The following is a 21,948-nucleotide window of genomic DNA, read 5'->3' as shown; positions in this document are numbered from 1 at the left end:
GTTTGGGTGCAGGGCAGGTGCGGGGTGCAGGCTCTGGGAGGGAGTTTGGGTGCAGGGCAGGTGCAGGGTGCAGGCTCTGGGAGGGAGTTTGGGTGCAGGGCAGGTGCGGGGTGCAGGCTCTGGGAGGGAGGTGCGGGAGGGAGGGATCAGGCTCTGGGAGGGAGTTTGGGTGCAGGGGGGGTGCGGGCTCTGGGAGGGAGGTGCGGGAGGGAGGGAGGGAGGGGTCAGGCTCTGGGAGGGAGTTTGGGTGCAGGGTGCGGGCTCCCAGCTGGGGCAGGGGGTTGAGGTGCAGGAGGGAGTTGGCGGTTATTTTGAGCAGCTCCTGAAAGTGACTGGCACATCCCTCTGGCAGCGGCTCCTAGGCAGGGGGCCCAGGGGGTCTCCACACGCTGCTGCCCACAGGCACTGCCCCTGCAGCTCCCATTGGCTGCAGTTCCCGGCCAATGGAAGCTGTGGAGTTGGCGCTCAGAGTGGGGGCAGCGTGCAGAGACCCCTCCCCCCCCCAGGAACTGCAGGGATGTCGGCCGCTTCCGGGAGTGGCGCGGAGCGAGGGCGGGCAGATAGTCTAGCCCTGCTGCACTGGCGACAGCGACTGAGGACCCCCTGGCCCTTTTAAATCGCCTGGGCCCCTGGGCAATTGCCCCCTTTGCTCCCCTCTGTCAACCGACCTGGTTCCATGACCTCCGTGACAGACTCACAGCCTTAGGTATAGCACCTTCCAACAACAGTTTTGTGCCCTCGGGCTAATCAATTAGCCTTTCTGAGGGCACGTCTACATTACCCGCTGGATCAACCGGGAGCGATCGATCCAGTGGGGGTCGATTTATTGTGTCTAGTCTCCCGTCGACTCCGGTACTCGACCAGGGTGAGAGGCTCAGGCGGAGTCGACCGGGAAGTGTCAGCCGTTGACTTACTGCTGTGAAGACACCTCGGTAAGTAGATCTAAGTCGACTTCAGCTACGTTATTCACATAGCCGAGGTTGCGTAACTTAGATCGATTTCCCCCTCCCTCCCCAGTGTAGATCAGGCCTGACACTCAGGTCTCTCACCTGTAAAATGGGGCTAATGATATTTAACTGCCTTAGGGAGGTGATGTGAGGCTTAAGTAAATATTTATGAAGTGAATCATAAAATGTTTCTCTTTCCCCCTCGGGTTTCGTTTTAGAAATGTACGTCTTTTCTGCGCCGTTTCTCTTGGATGAACCAAGAACTAATAGGCTTCTGAAATCAGAAATACAAGGCAAGTGAACCCGGGTTAGTTGCGATAGGAAGTAATTTTTTTTTTAATTCCCACCTTAAACCGATGTACCTACCGAATATTTAAATATCAGACTGCAACATAAATGTCTTTCATTCCTTCATTTTACTCTGCCCTTGTCAGAACTGCTTTTAATATTTCAAATCTCTGAGAAGCCCTAAACAGAGAAATATTTCACAATTGCCCCCTCCCCCAAATATGGAATTTCACCTTCACAATGGTACCTGTCCAGAATGGACAGTGTTTGCTCTTGGCCCAGTGACAGGGTTTGAGGTCAGATACTTCATAGCCCTGTAAGCTACAAGTGGGAAGGGTTGGGACGGAGGGACTTGGAAGCTAGAAATGGGACATGGATACACAGCCCCTGCTTTTAGCTCTGGTGGGTCCTGAGAAACCCAGCTTTAAAGCTGTAAGATTATGTATATAAAAAGCAGTCTTGGAAACGAAGGCAGCTTGGTTTAAATGTGGAGGGACACAAAATATAGTCCCCATCACTTTTTAATGAACCATCCCTAAAATAGTATTTCTGTATCGTATGCAGCAAGTGCCAAATACTTGGTGGCGTGGAATATATAAAATAAAAGGTTTATTGGTACTCATTTGAGTTCGTCTAACCAGAGGCTTGTAAAAACTTCGTATCACCGCACAGGGTATGTGTGTTTCATATACTCTATGTGCCTATATATTGGTGGTACTATAAAAATTGGTAATTGCCTTTGATAATGAACTAAATACATGCAGTCAGTAAGCATAGGGAAGTAAAGTGCACTATTGCAGATACTGTAGATAGCTGGTTCTTGTTAAGGAAAGGGGGGTTGTTATGGTTTTTTTTTGGTGCCTGACTTACACTTTTGGCTGTCAATACTGGAACTATGCTTTTCTCTAACAACGCCTCCTAGGGACATGCGTTATTACACTCTGAAAATGCTGAGAAAAACCAGAAGTCGAAGTAACGTCCCAAGGGTAGGGTTATCCCATAATGCTAAGGGATAGAAATTTATTGAGCTAATTTGTGTTGCCCATTTTCTAAAATGTGTCTGCATAGCGTTATCCCTAAAGAGAGTGGCAGGATATGGCCTTTGAAAAACAATATAATACTGTTATGGAAACACTTCACTCGCTAGTGCTAAAGTTTCAATTTTCAAATTTAGCAATTCCTCCCTGGATTCTATGCGGTCCAGGTTACTAAGAATGGCCAAGAATGCCTGTGGGAGCTCAAGGAAAGACACTCTGGTTTCAGCACTTGGACTGCTTCAGAATTTTAAAACAATTGAAAGCCACTGGTTTTTAAGTTGGCAACTTATAGTCTGCTGAAGAGGAAGCCCTGTCTCTCTGCCAGCATTTATTGTTTTGAAAGAAGAATTAGCCCACAGCGTGGTTCTTTTGAGGGAGAGCTCTCATTTGTGAAATGGTGCTTGGAAAATTTATGGCTGCTGCTTAAAAGGACTTGAAATCAGTCACTGCTGCTTGCTGGTGTCCTGCCAAAGACCAGTTTGGAAAATTTTCATTCTCCTGGATTGGGTAGTGTGGCCAGATTCTCAAATGGAAGAAAACTGGTGCAATAGCCTCCCTTGTCCCCATTCAGGAGTGTCGTGATGGAGGACTGGGATACTCAGGTTGGTTCTGAACAGGTTGGCAAAAATGAGTTTGTCTGAGCTGACTAACCGATGGCTAGATGGGTATGACGCATGCCCAGCATTTTAGCCATTAAAACATGTACTATGAAATAGAAAGTACAAATAGTCTGTAGCCAGAGGATGGAATTTCCGCAATTCCATTGTAAATGATATGGTAACTAAATTCCGATCTGTGACTGGCAAAGGTTTATATTTACAAGTATGTAACTATAGTTGGATAAGTTCTAAACATGCAAGTGCACATACAGCTCCCCCTACTTTCAGTGGCGGGTTGTTAACACACCTAAGGACAGAATTTGGCCATGTGTTTGGAAAAACATACAGATGTTAGCCACATCCAGTGGGACTCTAGGATTTCACATTTGCAAACCTAATTCAGTGGCAATGCAAATAGTTCACTAAATAGGGTTGATTGTAACATACACGTGGTTATTTATTTAGAGCCAAGTCCTGAACTCCTTAGGAAGCTTTTACTTGGTCCTGCTGCCGGCAAAACTCCAATGGGAAGCAAAACTCCAATGGGAATTCAGGCTAGGTAAGAATGTGTGGATTTAGACAGGTAAGACTCCCATTGGATTTCAACGGGGTATGACACAGACCCCCTAGTTCTTAGACAAAATGCTGTTGATTACAGCTTGATTATTTGGCTTCCTTTCTGAGCAAATTCAGTGGCAAATGTGGGAAACCAACGTACATCTACTTGCCTATTGCTTTAAACATATTAGCATTGGCCAAAAGCGGCTTCAAACTCTTGTTGATTTCAATCAGGGTTGCAGCATTTCGTAGGTCCTGGCATTAATAATTACAATTGTTGTTGTTTTTATTATACACATACACTGTCCGCATATATACAGTTATGGTGCCCACCTGCGGAAGAGTGAGGATGAGCCAATGGCCCACTACACCCCGGGGTGCTGGAACAGTTTGTATAGTGGAGGTGCTGAGAGCCATTGAACCAAACTGTAAACCCTGTATATGATGGAAAACTCTTCAAGTCAGGGGGTGCCCCCACAGCGCCAGCACCCCTAGTACCAGTACCTATGGCTACATCTTTTCCAAGGGCCAGCTAATACCTTATGTAAATAAACCAAAACGGATCAGAATTGCACATCAAATGGGAGGGTGTCCTGGCCTGACTAACCAGTCTGCTAAAGGGAATGCAGTGACTGCAACCTTTTTTATCCATCAGACAAATCGGCTTCCACCCAGGGCTAAGCACCGTGCTCACTTCGTGAACTCGGCAAACACCCAACATGTTGGACTCAGAATATCCCACCAAAGACCATCTCCGCCCTTCCAGAAGTCAGTGCCTTGTACGCTGCAATAAAACACCATGGCATGGCCACGGCTGGCCCGGGTCAGCTGACTCGGGCTCGCGGGGCTCAGGCTGTGGGGCTATACAGTTGCAGGGTAGATGTTTGGGCTTGGGCTGGAGCCTGAGGTTCTGAGACCCCGCGAGGGGGGGGAGAGTCTTAGATCCTGGGTTCCAACCTGAGCCCAAACATCTACAATCATTTTTAGCTCCACAAGCCTGACCCAGCTCACATAGGCTCTGGGGCACAGTGCTACGGGCTTTTTATTGCAGTATAGATTTACCCAAAGGGTTATCACATAACACGTAGACAGGGGCTTGTTTACTTATGTAAGCTCAGCCAACCACTGTGGGCTATTTGTAGCATTTGCTCTCCTGGGTCACATAATTACATCGGGGTTTAATATTATGGACACTGCATGTTTTTTTGAGCCTTCGCATCATACGTAGAGTTAAAGTGATCAGAGGCACCAACTATTTCACTTTACTATTTCCCTGGGTCTGTGGGAAAGGCAGGAAGGTTCGTTATTTTCTACAAGACATTGAGTATAGGGAGTCTGGGTATATGGATGCAGTTGCTCTGGTGCCCAGCAGAGTTTCACACAGCCTAACTGTACATCCCTGCATGGTTATCGTCCAATTGTCTCTGCAGGCCAGTGCAGTCGCATTCAGTGTGGAACGCCTGGCAAGGCAAGAGGCCCTAAGGGCTAGATCCAGAAAGGGATTTAGGCAACTAAGTGCTGCTTTAGTCACCAAATCCAAAATTTAGATCCTCAAAACCCCACTCAATTGTTGCCTAACCCCCTGTAGGCATCTGAATTACCCGGGTGCCTACATTTTGGGTCGTAAAGTCCCCTACATTTCTGCAAGTGGGCATATGCACACAACCTCCTCAGTCCTGACCCTTGGCACCCTGGTTCATGCCCAAGTCCCTCTGATTCCTAGCGCTTGTCAAATGAGGGTGCCATTTTTTGTCTCAGTAATTCGGACTCCTATCTCGTTGTCTCTACACAGTGCACCTAACAACCGTGAGTGGGATTTTGAAATAACGTTGGCCTAACTCTGCTCCTGCTGAAATCACTGGTGAAGCTCCTGCTGGCTTTAATGGGAGCACAGTTAGGATCGTGCCGAGCGCTCTTAAAAACCCCCCATCCCATATAGTTAATATTTACGCCAGCCATGTTAAGCATTTTTAGATTAAAATATGCAGGTACAGATAGATACATATTCTAATATATGGGAGGGGTTGTATAGTATATAAAATTTGGTGTTGGTTACATACTACTTTTATTGTTTAGAATACAGAATTTTTCAAGATGATTGTAAAGCAGCACTTACTTACAACTTACAGGTCTGAGAGGAGGGGGAAAATGAACTTGTTAAAAGTGTGTTCGAAAGGCAATGTGGCCATGAGCCAGCTATTGCTGTTGAGCTGGACAAAACACAGGCAGACTAGCATGTGAACATTTTCATGGAAGAACATGTCTTTTTTTCCAGCTCTACTCCCGCATGCCAAACTCAGCTGTGCCACTGACTCATTTTGTGCCCTTGTGCAAGTTACTTGACCTCTCTGTGCCCCAGTGAAATGGAGAGGGGAGGGGGTTACCAGGGTAACGCAACTGGTTGATGTGTTTTAAAGCAGCAGTTCTCAAACTTTAGCCACCCGAGGTCCCCCTGCCCCCTCCTCCACCTCTTTCCCCCAAGGCCCCACCGCCCCCCCACCTCGCTCCACCCCAGCCCCTCCTTTTCCCCGCCTCTTTCCACCCCCGAGCATGCCCCCACCCCGTTCTGTTCCCTCCCCCCCAGCACCTCTTGCACACCACTGCACAGCTGTTCAGCGGCGTGCGGGAGGCACTGGGAGGGAAGAGGAGGAGTTGATCAGCTGGGCCAGTGGACCCCCGGAGTACCCTCGCAGACCTCCAGGGGTCCGCGGACCCCAGTTTGAGAAACGCTGTTTTAAAGCATTCTGAAAAAGGTAAATTCCTGGGCAGGTATTCATTAGTATTTATTACTTCCTTCGCTCTGTTGTTATGTCTCTGGGGCTGGATGGTGTTTATCGAAATAGCTGAAGCGTGGAATTAGATTGGCTGTGGTGTCAGACTGACCATCAGAGCTATGAACGGAGGGTGAGTGGCACTCTCAGAGCTACAGAACATAGGACACAGTCTGCCTAAAGGCTTGATGGTTTAAATTGCTGGATTTGTAAGATGAAAGGAGAGCTACTGTGAAAATGACACTAGGTTGGCAGTCTTCTGGCTAGCTTTGTTAGGAAATGGGGACCCCACAGCGCTGCTGCTTTGAGTTGATTGCAAAAGGAAAATAGTTGTGAGTGGTGTGAGAAGAGATTTTTTTTTTTTTTTTAAAGGATTTGAAGAGCAGGGGCAGTTTCAGAGCCCAATCCAAAGCTCATCAGTGTCTATGGGTGTCTTTCCATTGAATTCAGTGGGCTTTGGGTCAGGCCGTAAATGAAATTCTGCCAATGATATGGAGAACAGCATTTATATGAAAAGGTATTTCCGACTATTAGTGTCGAAAGACCCGATTTTCCCCCATTGCAGTCAATGGGCTTTTTATCATTGTGTTCGATGGGCGTGGGAACAGGCTCATATACTGTGTATACACACACACGTATGCTGTGTATATACATACGTAAGTGCATACAGTGGAGATCATTTAACAAAGCAAAGGGGGTTCTGAGAGCTGGGAAATCCTCATTACAATATAGAGTTCTTCCTCAAGTGGTTGTTCATGTCCATTCCAATCAGGTGTGTGCGCATGCACGGCCACCAGAAAACTTTCCCCCTAGCAGCATCCGTCGGGTCGGCCTGGGCGCCTCCTGGAGTTGCGCCTTCATGGCGCTCAGTATAGAGCCCTGCCGACCCGCCACCCCCTCAGTTCTTTCTTGCCGCTGGTGATGGCTAGCTGGAACAACTTGTTGCTCTTACTTTTGCTTGCAGTGTCCACTCTTAGTGTTTATAGTTAGTTCTCAGTAGTTACTAGTATTAGTTTAAGCCCCACCCTCCACCAATGCTCCCCCAGCACCGGGATATGCCCTGGTCTCCAGGGTTCAAACTCTGCGAGAACTGTGAAAAATTGATGCCTATGAGCAACCCGCACTCTTCCTGTCTGCTGTGTCACGGGGAGAGTCAGCAGAAAGAGAGGTGCAGAATTTGCAAAGGGTTTTGCCCTAGGACCTTAAAAGACCAAGAGCAAAGGCCCAAGATCCTTCTCATGGAGGCGGCACTCCGGCCACAATCTGACCTCAGATGAGACTGTGGAAGGAACATCGACGGCTTTGGCCTTGGAGGATAACAGGGTCCTACAACAGCTGCTGCAACGGGTGGCCCAGAATCTGGGGATCCAGGCAGAGGAGGTGGTAGAGGAAGCCGCCTCTATGGTAGACATCCTCACTCCCTCCAGGCCCGCCCACATTGCCCTGCCGTTAATTAAGACCATTGCTGAGACCACAAAGACCTTGTGGCAGACCTTGGCCTCTTTGCCACCTACGGCCAAGAGAAATGAAAGGTGGTACTTTGTTCCCTCAAAAGGATATGAACACTTATACCCCCGCCCCCCAATTCCCTGGTGGTTGATGCAGCTAATCAGCACGAGCGCCAGGGCTACCCGGGGCCCTCCCCTAAGGTTATCTTCCAGTTTCACATCAACCAGGACATCTCCCTCCCAGTATTCTATCCTAAGCCACACTCGAGTGGCAGGGACCAAAGGCTTCACTCTTTGGATGTCCGCAGGGCGCTAGCCTGCTACATCAAGAGAACGAAACTGTTCCATTCCAATACCCACCCTCCTTCCCCTCTGTCGGAGTAGCTGCCAAGAAGGAACTGAGGGGGTGACCGGCCGGCAGGGCTCTAAATTGAGGACCAGGAAGGCACGACTCCAAGGGGCGCCCAGGCTGACCCGACGGATGCTGCTAGGGGGAAAGTTTTCTGGCTGCCATGCACACGCGCGTGCACACACCTGATTGGAATGGACATGAACACCATATCTTGAAGAACAACAGTTACGAGAAGGTGAGTAACCGTTATTTTCCCACATGGCAAATCTGGCAAATATACTCAACTTTTCAGCTGTCACCCCAATATAGATATGAGATGTGTTTCTGCTACACTCCCAGTTTAGGGATGGTTTTAGAACTGAGGTTTTATTAAATTTAAAAAATGCAGCCTGGATAATCCCCACAGCAGCTCCATCTCACCGGGACTCAACACCATCCTTCCTTGGGCCACAGTTTGCTTCTCTACTGCCTTCCATTTTTCCCTTCGTAAGTGCGCCAAACCCTGGCAGTACCCTGACGTTCCCTTAGGATTGCTACATGTTGGCAGCTGTAGACTACAAGGTTATATTTTAGGTTCTAAGACATTTTATAGACACCACAGCAAGATTCAAGTATTTTGAACACGTCGCTAAAGCAACCAATAAATCCCCTTTCCCCCACTGGAATTTATGTAATGTTCAGTGCGGGGGTTATTTTGAGGGCCCTTACAGACTGACTCTACTTCAGTGCCAATGTAAGGCAAACCAAAATCCGTGACAGTAAGCTCTTGGGAGTAACTGCAGAATCTCCAAGAACCTCAGAGTATCCTACCCACACTGGTCAATTTTTGCTGAAGAAAGTCACAGGACTGGAACGCTTTGAGGCAACGTAGGTCAGACTGTTTTGTGTGAGGAAAACTTGATCAGGGTCTGTTAATATGATGCCAGCTTCTAGCCAATCTTCAGCTTCAGGGAACTTTCATTCCAAATTAAAAACAAAACACATGGTTAAAATAATTTTAAATAATAAAAAAAAATCCAAAACAAATAACTGGATACAAATGTACAGAAACAGATATGTTGACATGGTCTTTTTAATGTGGCATATCATGTTACCTAGGCCTGGCTAGATTATTTACTGAAACTGGGGAATAACAATTGAAATGGGAAAATAGTTGAGAGTTGCATTTTTCCCAGCTAAAACTCACTGAGCATTTCCCTCTCTGAGAGTTAAAGGCCTTCCCCTGTGGGATTAAATATTAAAGCTGGTTGAAATAGGTTATTGTTTCATTAGTCTTTTTCTTTGTAAAGCACATTTTCACTCCCCCTCTCCCCCCATTCTTGAGGAAGAATCCTCAAAACGAAAGCTTTCAGCATCGAACCTTTTAAAAAAAGTTTTGCAAAAAAATGGAATACATTAAAAATCTGTCCATTTTGAAAAGACCACCGCAAAATGAACACGTACATTTTCAGAACTTTTCATAACCTATCAGCTCTAATCTTGGTTGCCATTGGGAATGGAATCCAGGCTCTATGGAACTAAGAGCACGAACCGCTACAGCTTAAGCTATACGGACTAAATGGGAACTAGAGCAGAGTTGTATTCTCTGTGGATCAGGCCCAGAGGGGGACATAGAGCACACAATGAGCAATGAGAGGGCTACAGTATCATTCCCCACTGATCTGTAACCGTATTTCATGGATTTCTCTCTCTTGTATAGAAGCACGTCAGCATCACAAAGCCATGCAAAAGTTTAGAGTCCGTTACAAACTCAAAACTCAGCCCAGAAGGTTTGTGAACAGATCAAGTGAATCTGGCCTCATGGGTGAAATCAGCTTGGGAGCAGACTCAGTAAACCCTCTGAGCTTCCCCAGGGTGGGAAACAAACATTGCCATAGAGAAAGAAGGAAGAAAGAATGGTGAATGGACAAGCTGAGGAGCAGAAGATAGCAGGAAAATGGCCATTTACAGGGAGTGACACGGAGATGTGTTTAGCATCCTGGCAAATAGATATATTATGAGGCCATTTGTCTGAGTGCAGTAGACACAGGGCCCTGTAAATAACTAATAGACAATGCTTGATTGATGAACGTGCCCATATGTAGAGATCCTTCCTCAACCAGGCCTTGACAGCCACATGTTCCCACTGATGAGTTCAACTACAGCAAAGTCAACTGAAAAAGGTTTCTATTAGTGTGTGTGGGTAAATACACCAAAGTGGATGCCTTGCATTTAGCCTTTGGAAATGGCAAACTAAAGTAGTCTACGTACAAAGAGATCCCAAATGATTAAACATGAGAGGTTAGGTGGAAGTCAAATCAGTCTCAGTTTCTAAGCAACCTCTGCGTTTTTCACTTTGTGGAGGGTTTCTCCCCCCGCCCCCCAGCTTTTCTTCTTTTTTTTTTTTTTTTTTGAACTGCCTCTCAGCTAGACTCCAGATATGTCATCTGTTAAAGACATGGGCCAACAAAGAAAAGGAAGTGGTTTCCAAGCAACAGGAACTACACCACAGTTTTCCAAATTGATTGTAGCCCTCTGACTCAGATATCCTTTTATTCATCCATTCTCCAGTGTGGCAGTTCTCTGCATGCTCCCTCAGTGATCAGAGAACTGGACACCTACAGCGTAATTTCAGTACAAAAGCCACATTGATAATTATCTCACAGCAGTAGGCACACGGAAATACAGCCTCTGAGGAGACCCATAGGCCTCCATGGTTTAAAGAACAGAACATGAGTGGGTGCAGTATCACTGTTACAATCATGGTCTGACTGGGATTTGAAAATTCTGTTCTTTACTAGCAGTGCTGCAGTCAGAACTGGTTGAAGTCCCCTCAGACGTAGGCCAGTATGTAGTTTCCAAATTTGAGATCACTTACCACCTCCGGGTGTTCTGGAGATGCCTTTGGGTGGGCTAGGGGCTCCAAAATTGAATGACATTTTTGTTGGAAGTATTGCCACCAAATGCGACTGTCTGAGAGATGGCCCCATTCCCAGTGCTGAACAGATCTAAAAAGGTCTAGGGGTGAGGTGAAAATAAGTAGGAATTTGGATGTTCACCTGAACCTCTCTGGGATTTAGAATTGAGATGTTGTGAGAATAGGTGACTCTAGAAGATTTCCAGTACTTCCTTTCACTTTTGTGGTCGGAGATACCATGGGACTTTGTCCTGTAGGGGTACTTTTGCCTCCAGTCCTGACCACAAAGTGCAGGGGAAGTGAAAACAAAAGTTCTCTCTTGACACTCAGAGAAAAAGATGGGTTTGATTTTGGTGTGCTGCCTGGGCAATGGTTCAGATCAGTTTTTATTTTGTGTGAACCGTTTCACCCACTTCTAATTATTCACCCCACCTGTCACCATCTTACTGGGCAGCACCAATTGGCCACAGCTCAACATCACTCCCAGAATTTCTTCCTTCTGGGTGTGGTATGAAAAATGTGGCAGTCCCTGGTGTCGCAGTTTCAGGGTAACCGCACCTGTATATCCCCTCTGTGGTCCCTCAAGGCACTCACTTAGGGTTACTGGCTCCCAGTCGTCACCTCTCTTGGGCAGAGACCCACCTCTCTCTCTCTCTCTCTCTGACTGGGGTTTTAAGGCTTCACAGTCCTCTGCCTTACACTGGGATATCCCCAGCAAGCCAGTCTGCCTAAACACCGGTGCCTGTGCTTTGCTTTCTCTCTGCAGGCAATCAACAGCGTAATGCCAGCAGTTACAAGCTAGCACACAGCCCTTTCTAAGCAAGCACACTTATTTTTAAGATGAAAGCATTACAGAGAATACATAAAAACAATATACTGTATATCCATGCTGAAAACTTACCAGAGGTCACCCGTTAGTGTTATGGGGCCCTATCAGGCAGGCCAAGGTCCTTCCAGCTATTCTGCAAGGATTGGGATCCCCCCCTTTGGATAGAAGGTCTTGCCCATTTGCTGGACCAAAATAAAGGCCCTGGGTGAGTTCAAACACAGCCCTTTTAAGCCAAAATCCGTTCTTGATTTTCCTAGTCTCTGGAAACCCAGTTTGCACCAATATACATGAGCCTCCCCAGAGGGTGGTATCTCTTGCGGTGTTTACAATGTGAGTGAGTCATCTTAATCAGCCCCCACAGTTTTAGTTCCTGAAGGAGCCGTGGTAACCCTCCCCATGCACTAGAACACAATCATACGCACAATCCCTGGCTCCCAGTGATACATCAACTTAATACAGTACGTTCCCCAAAGATACTGCATGGGGCTGCAATGTCTGTGACACCCAGCACCTGTGCAGAGGGGGTGGAATTAGCAACCAAAAGCTCTTCCCATACTGGCCCATTTACATGGAGGAAAAAACCCTGGAGGTGAGGGGCCTACATTCTTACTGGGCCATATCCCGGTCTCTAGCTGAACTGCACACTGTGCGTGGGGGTAGTTCCTTTGCCCTGAATTAGAGCAACCCAAGGGCTGCTAATGACCCTAAGCAGCCAGAATTACAGCCACAGATATTGGCCACCTGCCCTTCACCCTGATATGCCACAACAGATCGGGAATGGCGTAGGGCAGGGATTCCCCAACCTTGGCACGTGTACCCCTGGGGGTACCAGAGACATCTCTGGGGGGTATCCAGGAGAAATCATGTAATAGCGGATTTTATTTTATTTATTGCATTTTCATAACAAGCTACTCAGATGAAGCTTTAAAACTCTGTGGGAATTTGTTATAGAAAATACGGTAGTTAATTTACTTCAAGATGTACCAATGAGAACACAGAGACGCTGACATACAGAGCCCTCACCACCAATCACCATACAGCACCAGTTCAGTTGCCCAGCAACTGTCCAGTCTGAGCTCAGAACTTGGGGGGGTGGGGGTTCGGTTACCTACATCGCACTATAACTATATCTGTGCATAACCGTGAAATATGGACAGATGGTTAGAGACAGGTAGTGTTAAGAAGAACACACGAAGTATCAGTGATGAGACGGGTAAGGGCATGTGGGCAGCTGGTAGATCTGGAAGTGGGTACGCAATAAGAGAAGTTTGGGAATCTCTGGTACAGGTCACCCTTGCCTTGAGGCGACCCCACCGTCCTGATACTGGATACTTTGGGTTTAAGGCCCGTTTGCACTGGTGACATATGCAATCTGGCCATGCCACAAAGGAAAATCTGCCACACAACTGCATTTTGCGCTGCATCCTGCACCAGCGCGCACAGTGATCTTCACGTAGGGGCCTGTCGTGCGAGTCAGGGAGAAGAAACAGGAGACTGAAGAACCCAGTTTGACAAGTCAAAGTCATAAAATCCGAGCCCTGCAGCAGCCTCCCTGAAGCGCTGCACGGTACAATATTTAGTATTTAGCTGCTTTTGTTTTACATCTTTCCCCTGGGGACACTCTGAAATACATTCTGTTTAGAAATTCTGCTGCTCAGATGGTGGGGCCCAAACCAGCTGCCTCTCTGCAATGGGACTCTGCTTCACAATACGGGGCAGGGGGCAGAATTAGGCTCTTAGATTTTCTGGATTTCTTTTTCTTTCCTAGGGACTAGATTGTGCCTTTCAGCACTGCCACGAGCAGCTGCACACACGCCTGTGCTCCCTCTGGGTTTTTTGGGGAGGGGGGAGACGAGGTGGGGGAGGAACGATTAAGGGGATGATGAGGAGGGAGTAACTTGTTGCAACCCCTTGCAAATGTGCGGTTTGCTCCCCTTTGCACCTAGCCAATTGCCGTGCTCCCCAAGTGGAGATGAAGCCCCACCCCACCCGCTGGCTTCCAGGGGCTGTGCTTCACACCAGACCCAAAATACGGGGGTTGAGAAGCCTCACTTCCTCACACCATCTTGCTCAGGCAAAGATGACAAGGGATGATCTAACCTTTGGATTCTTACTAAAGACCTTTGCGTGAACCTAGCATCTGCCACTAGGAGTTCATCTGCTCCTGCTTGTATCCGCAGGAATGAATGTTTGACATGGGGCCATAGTTAGCTAAAACTGAAATATCCAAGTTGGGCTTCTTCAGCATTGGTCAGACGATTGTGTGTTTGAAGGAGAAAGGGAAGATACCTTCTGTCAATCAGGCATTGGCTATTTCAATCAGGAGTGGCACCAGTTGCTCATAGCTCATTTCACAAGCCAGGATGGGCATGGGTCGGATTCACAAGTCTTGGGTTGAGACTCCTTTAAGATGTCCTAAACTTCCTGGTAAGTGAATGTACTGAACTCTGGGTGTGCCGGTGGGTATTGGTGACCCATGGTGTTTGATCCAATGCGTGCAATCTTTTCAGTGAAGTAGGATGACAGTTCCTCGCAGTGCTTGGTACTGGGCTCTGATGCAGATTCCAGCGACTCAGGATTAATGATGCTGTTTACCAACTTGGATAACTCTTTGGGGAGGGATTTGGCAGCCTCAGTGGAGACTGGTTGGAAGGTTTGTTTGGCCTGTAATACAGGCTCAGCAGAGGCTTTGAGAAATAAGTTATGTTTCATCCTGTCTGAATCAGTCTTTGTTTTCCTACCATTGGTGCTTGAGTTTCTGCCCCTCTCTTCATCTGCCGCAGCGTGTCAGAAAACCAGGGAGATCTGTGTGGATGGTGGGGAGGAAGGAGCCACTTGGGGGCCAGTATGTCAAAGGGCAAGACCAGTGTAGAATGGTAACTATTTACCAGGTCCTCGACTCCTCGTCCTGTGGGCGAGGTTGTCCTTTAGCAAGCTTTGTAATTTGTTGGAGTGCATGAGTCGTCGTAATCGAATCAGGATCTTTGGTCCATCTTGTGGCCTGGGCCCTGGAAAGTCTCTGACCACTGCCTTAATGGGGTGATGATCTGTCCAAGACAGTGGCTGGGTTGTGATGTCCTCTGTCTTGACATCTAGGCCAAAAGTCAAGTCAGTCGCCATGTGGGTTGGACCAGAGATGAGGGGACAAGTGAGGAGATGAATTTTCTGACTTTTGCATCCACAGCCTTGTGGATGTGTGTGTTGAAATCTCCCAGGACAAGAAGTCTCGGATATTTCACTACTATCATGGACTTTTTCTTCATCAATATCACTTATGTTATGCGATTCCACAACACCCCCCCCCCCACACACACACACACAAAGCCTCTCCCCAAAAATAACCAGGAAAAATGGTTTGTATAGCTGGTCATTTCTAAGATGAGTGTTAATTAAAATCAAGGTTCTACTGTACTGATGCTCAGAGAAAACCTTGAGATACCTTTTTATGCAGATTAAGTTTAGGAAAGGTATTATCTACTGGTTACCACTAATTTTTGCAGAGTGCTTAATTTGTCAAAATAATATATTTCAACCTAGGTTGAACATAGTATTCTTTCTTGGCTTTGCAGAAACTGGAAACATTGGCCATGAATTTTTATTGGTCTGCAGTTGAGGGAATAAAAAACTTGTCTGGAGAATTAGAGCTAAATAGACTATTTTTAAAAGCTGCCTTGAAATCTCAGTAGTTATTTAGTATAGTAGGGATACATTTAATTTACAAGTGTATCAAAGGATTACTAAACAAAGTACACTGTAATATGCAATATAAATAAGTGTGGGGGGGTCTAGCATAAAGGGCCTTTTTGCACCCCTTAATAAAAGAGAACTAATAGCAAGGATTACAGTCAAATAAACTAGTTAGCCACTGCCCTACACATCCACCAAAAATCATATTATAAATGCTACAGAATTCTCTGTGACATTTCACTCCATATTTTTTATGAAAATATGCTTACGATATGAATGACATAACTGAGATGTACCTTATGCTAGATGGGTCTTGTAAGATATCATTGGAAAGGTTATAATTTACTGAATGTGATTATTCAATTTGTTTGCCTGTATCATTTCTGTATCTGAAGTTAGGAATATTGACTCTGTATCTGTATTTTAACTGTGCTACTTTGGGTGACGCCCACTGCTAACACTTCAGGTACAACAATGGGAAACCCAGACAGGGCTGATGAACTATCAGTGAGGACAATGGACAGTGAAACGCTTGGCCTTCCTGCGGATGAACGCTCCATACTGCCACTGACTCATGGACACTGTGATGCTACAGAGCCAGGTGGTCTTGTCACCTGATACGAAACATTACCTGGGACGTCTTGTAACTTTCCCCTGGAAGGGAAGGGGGGTCAAGTTTGAGAAACAAAGGATTCCCGCCTTATGTAAATCTTATTTAAAGGTGGGGAGGAAGGCAAACGGGACTTCTCCTCTCCCTGGCCTGTCTGCCCAAGAAGAAAGACTGCTAAAGCCGCCTGAAGGGAAGGTGTGTGTGTGGGGGAGTCCAGACTGAGACAGGGGTCCAGTGTCCAGTCTGAAAAGGAATGTGACTGGAACTGTGAACCACAGAAACTTTGCAACCTGCCTAAAATAACACTTAGGGTGAGAATTTACATTTTGTAACCTGTTTCTTAAGTACATTGAGCTTAGCTTGCGTATTTTGCTTTATTTGGTCAGTAATCTGCTTTGTTCCGTCGGTTATCTCTTATATTCACTTGAAATTCACCTTTTGTAGTTGTTAAACTTATTTCTTGTTTATAATATAACCCAGTTTATGTAATGTCTAATGGGGAGGGGGGGCAAGAAGTGGTGCATATCTCCCTCCACATTGAGGGAGGGGGCGAATTTCATAAAATCTTTGGGTTTGTCCCCCTTAAAGGGAGTGGGCACCAGGGTGTTGGGGCAAGCCCCTAAGACTGAATCTTTCCAGAGCGGATCCCTGTCTCTGTGCAGCTGGGCGTGGCCCTGCCTGTGTGCTTGGCTGGAAGAGGCTTGTGGGCCTAACCAGCAAGGCCAGGTAAAGGGGACCCGGCTGGCAGAATAGACAGGCTCAGTGGTGTCTCAGCACATCAGGTGACACCCCAAAGGGCCCAAACCCGTCACATTCCCAACCTGACAACAGCACAACTTGAAAAGCAACACAAGTTTTGCATTCATTGTCTGGATCTCTTGCGAATGTGAAATCCTGTCTGCTTCCAACATGAAGAATTGCAGTTTTGGGGGCTCATTAGCCAGTGGTGGATCAGAAGTGGTGATTGCTATTGTTCTCCAGTATGCCGTAAATGTACGGGGAAGGCATTTCAGTCACCCCAGTGGGTGCTTTCCCCTGAGCTATGGATGTCATCAACTGTGATGTTTGCTGATCTTTTTCTAAGCATTAATTTGGTTTATTTTCCTCACAAATCCAGGTTCTAAAGCCCTTTGGAGTGTTTCTTTGAGGAGCGAGTTAGCACAGTGAATACCCCTCACTGTTCTCTCCTTGACATTTTTGCATTATTGCTCAGTCGAGCATGAAGCACTTGCGGTCTCATCACCTCAGGCTGTGACTGCATCCGATCCCACAAGCTCGGCAGTCTCAAATCTTGGGCTTGTTACGTGCTCTTAAGACCAGGGGGAGCTGAGGGTCCTTTCACCTCACAGGATCCAGCCCTCAGGCTTGGCCGATAGTGTCCAGTGAAATTAGAGCTGAGAGGCCCAGTTTTCAAAGCAGCTCCCACTGCTGCCAGGCAGAGTTTTGGGTGCTGAGCAACTCTGAAGAGCAAGCCCGGAGGTGTTTTAGCTCACTCTGTTTGGTGAATGACAGCTCTGAACTCATCTAGCTTTCTAACTAATGCCTTCTTCTTTTCCAGCTCCTACGGCGAGCTCATCAACTGCACCTTGCTGATAGCCGAGAAACTGGCTTGCTATTGGCCGAACCAGCGGGTGGACGAGTTCTTCATAGCCATTCACAAGCACTATTTCAAAAATTGCTCCCTCTCTGGGAGGTCTCTACGCGACCCACCGAACAACATCCTATACCCGTTCCTTGTGGTCCCCATCCTCATCACCCTGCTCATGACGGCGCTGGTGGTGTGGCGGAGCAAGCGGAGTGAGGGCATTGTGTAAGCTAGTGTGCCCCAGGATCTCACTACATCAATAGAGACCTACCTTCCTGTGGACTAAACCCTCTCTGTCAGACCGGGCGAGCCCTTGTGGAATCAGCAGCACGTTGGAAGCTTTGTAACCCTAAGGCAAAGTGTGGAGACAGAACAGTGCACACTTGACGTTTAACACTGTCCTGAGCAGAGAGGGGTTCTGTACCTATATACATTTCCTCTGGATAACAACCCTTTATTCAGGCAGAGATGACATGCTTTGGACTAATGCCACTTCTCAATAATTACTCTCAGTAACTGCAGCACTTCTTGCAAACCAATTACTTGGTCATTTTAAAAATCATTTATAAAGACAATTAATTGAAAAGTATATAGTATAGGTCACGATTAGTGTTTATACACTTAATCAGTAATCAGCCACAGGATGGATCTGGCGAGGTACCATTCTGTAGACATCTAATTATTATAATTTATTTCTTGCAAAGTTTTGGCTTGAATGCTTCTGAAGTCTATCGTTGTTAATTAAAGGAACCCTTGATTACTTTGCAAACCGTTGTTGTCAGGTTTTTTGCTTATAACGTACTGAAATACTGCTGCACTGCCTAGCTACACAGAAGCCAGACTTTTCATGGTTAAAAGAGATTTTTGCAAGTTATTTCTCTTATAGTTTCATAGAACTGTAGAAATGTAGGGCAGGAGGGGACCATGAGAGGTCATCAAGTCCAGCCCCCTGCTCTGAGGCAGAACCAAGTATACCTAAACCATCGTTGACAGGTATTTGTCCAACTTGTTCTTAAAAACCTCCACTGATGCGGATTCCACAACCTCCCTTGGCAGCCTGTTCCAGACCTTAAGTATGCTGATAGTTAGAAAGCTTCTCATAATATCTAAAGGATATCTAGAGACCTCAGCCAAGATCAGGGCCCCATAGTGCCAGGCACTGTGCAAACGTAACAAGAGACAATCCCTGCCCTGGAGAGCTTACAATCTAAACAGAGGGAAAGGAAAGATTCTTCCATGGGGAACTGAGGCACAGATAGGTTTAAGTGACTTACCCAGGGAGTTTTGCAACAAATCTGGGAACTGAATGCAGCCTAAGGCTCAGTTTGGGGGCTTCACCACAAGCCTATTCTTCCTTCTTTGTGGCACCCTTCAGGAGGAAGGTGCTATACACACGTTAGCATGAGTAAATATCATAAATATTATTGGCAAGTTTGTTCCATTCTAGAATCTTATTCATGAGATTTCTGACTGTCTCCAAGATCAGGGGGAGGGATAGCTCAGTGGTTTGAGCATTGGCTTGCCATACCCAGGGTTATGAGCTCAATCCTTGAGGGGGCCATTTAGGGATCTGGGTAAAAATCTGTCTGGGGATTGGTCCCCCCTTTGAGCAGGGGGTTGGACTAGATGACCTCCTGAGGTCCCTTCCAACCCTGCTATTCTATGATTGACAAGCAGTGTTAACACCCACACACACACACACAGTCACACTCCCTTCCTCCACAAGCATAGAGCTGCGGCCATAGAAAGCATCAGAAACATCTTAAGTGTCCAGTCACAGTCTGGATGGGGGTAGGTGCAGGAAGCAACAGAGCACAACAGTGTGAGATGTGGCACTGAAAACAACGGATGAACACAGCAGTCAGTCATAGCAAAAGCACTGCTTGTTCCTAACAGAATAATGTCTTGGAAACGGAACTGTTGCTCCTTGTAGGTTGTTTTCCTTGATTCATTTTCCTCCCCTGATTCTAGTGAATGGTCCATTAGCCAATGCTGAGACCCCAAAATATTATTGGAAAACTCCAGATGGCTGTTACAATGAGCCCTGTGCTTCCTCTAGGCTGGTCCCTCACTTTCTCTAAACTCAAAATATCTTCTCCAATGAAAATTGTATTTAGGTCCCAAGCCTGCTCCCACTGAAGGACAGAGTGGTATGTGGAGGATTGGGGGGGGGGGGAGGAGAGAGGTTGCTGTTGGTTTCATTGTTAGTAGGATAAGTCCCTTATACTAGGGTTGACAGCAGTTTAAGCTGGTTGAGCTAAACTGTTCCATTTGCTTATTGCTCAGCCTTATGATATGCATGGAAGGTGCTCGATAAGTTATGATAAGATACGGAGATATTGCAGTTTAAATGCTTTTGTGCGGTTTTCGTATTGCATGAAGATTGCAAAACTATTTTCATTGTCATTAGTCAAATCTCCTAGTCCTTAAATCAAGGTTCCTGGCCCCGGGCCTCTTAGTAGAAAATGTGTATTTTGTTCCAGATCAAAGAAGCATGACATTGTCTACAAAGGTTTTAAAAATTTCACGGTATTCTGTAATAAGGAATAAGCACATTGCCAAAGGGGTTAAGTTGGGAGGGGGTTTCTGAGGAGAACAGCTTTGTCACTGAGCAGGGACAGGGTGATTCATAAAGCAACAACTTTCCTTTGAAACAGGAACTTTTTTACCCACAGGAGCCTGGAACTAGTTTTTTTTCCCCCAGATGGGACTTGAACCCACAATCTTGGGGTTAAAAAAAGCTATTGCCTTAGCCATTAGGCCACTGGGGCTCATTCAGACAGCAGCATATGCATGTTCTAACTAAATGGTTCATGCACAATGGCATGAAAAATAAACATCAGCATTTCCAATAATGGAAATCAATGGATGTTAAACACTTAAATTCCTCTGAGGATCTGAGCCCTAAGCCTGGTTTTTCAAAAGGGATGAGCACCCAGCATTTCGCACTGCAGTCCTGGCCAAACGCTTTTGAATCTCACCCAGATCCCAACTGGATGGATTCCACAGGGCTGGATTCCTTACCTGCCTCTTCTCTGGTGTCCTGCAGCATTTTCCTTTCCTGCTGCCACTGTCTCCTCTTTTTCAAGGCACAGAGGGGGAGTTACAGAGCTCCGCTGAAAGAAGGCAGAGTTATAAGACCCAGCACCCACATTTCAGGGCCACCTTTATACCTAACCATGGGGGACCTACTTTTGAAAAGCGTCTAATTGACTTTGTGATGTATAAAGCCCACACTGGCAGTGACAGGGTTACAGGGAGCCCAATTAGCCCATGCTGTGGCACCTGGTGAGGAGACAGGTCATTAAGGATTAGACCCAGCTGGGAAGAACCCAAGTGGGTGGTTCCTGTAGCAATGCAGGGCTTTACTTACAAAGGAGAGAGAGGTTGTAGGGAGTTCTCTTCCCCTCTGGCAAAGGAACTACAGAGGCACTTGCAGGGAGGAAAGATACCTTGGGATTGTTCCTGAAGGGAGCTAGGGAGAAGGAGATGTCTAAAGGAAACCTGGGAGAAGAAAGATTGCAGGGCAGAAGCAGGGAAGGAGCCAGCTCTCCAGAGAGAAAGCCCTGAGAGGCAGTGCTCTGTAACAGTGAGGAGGAGCCCAGCAGAGGGGAGAGGAGTCTGTGGTGGACTGAGCTGGGGGGGTGAAGATGTTGAGTTCTGAGTCAGGCCTTGTTACCCCAGAAGGGGTGGGAGCTGGCTGGAAGCCCAAGTCGCTGCACAGGCCACCTGTGGACCACGGTGAGGCAGAAGGGCTGCAGTGCTGGGTCTCGCCATGAGGCGGCACCCTGGGTTGGTGAGTCTGACCGACTTCCGCATCTAAGTCACTTAGTTAGCACTTTTCAAAATTGTACTCTTTGATCCTTAAATTCCACAGGATTATGGGGTTACTCTCTGTGGAGGAGGTGGGGGCTGAGCTGTGAAGGCAGAAGCCATGCACAGACATGCACCTTCAAAGCATAGCAACTTATTAATTTCAATGTAAATTCAAACCAGTCTAAAAATTCTCCTTTTAAATGTACTTTTTAAAGTTGTGTTGCTGGATAAGAATGAGCGTGTTTGGGCTAAACCACACTGCATACTAACTAAGAATATTGTAAACTGCTTTTAAATAATTATCTTGCTTCGAGAGAAATGACACAGTATTTCCTGAGTGTTTTTTCCTTTTCATTTGCATGGAGTAATTGGCAGAAAAGCATGCATTATATGGGCTCTTCTGTAAAGCTGGTAAGACACCCTGGCCTATAGCAGCTGAGAGCCATTTGCACTAGTGTGTTTATGCTATTTGCTTTCACAGCCCGTGCTTTAGAACTTTGCCGGGTGTTTCCCGTGTGCCAGGTA

At 46.7% G+C, this 21,948-nt stretch overlaps 1 protein-coding gene across 1 annotated transcript in view; it reads left to right on the top strand.

Annotated features, from left to right (window-relative positions):
- The window catches only part of RAMP1 (receptor activity modifying protein 1), a 126,722-nt gene extending 108,346 nt beyond the window's left edge, over positions 1-18,376 (top strand). The window contains exon 3 of the mRNA XM_034786518.1: positions 17,581-18,376. Coding sequence (XP_034642409.1) covers positions 17,581-17,836 — 256 coding nt within the window. The 3' untranslated portion in view covers positions 17,837-18,376. The remainder of the gene's footprint in view (positions 1-17,580) is intronic.
- The last annotated feature ends 3,572 nt before the right edge of the window (positions 18,377-21,948 follow it).

Source organism: Trachemys scripta, chromosome 11, assembly GCF_013100865.1.
Source record: "Trachemys scripta elegans isolate TJP31775 chromosome 11, CAS_Tse_1.0, whole genome shotgun sequence".
Taxonomy (NCBI): Eukaryota; Metazoa; Chordata; order Testudines; family Emydidae; genus Trachemys; species Trachemys scripta.
This window is presented reverse-complemented; position numbering and strand designations above follow the sequence as displayed.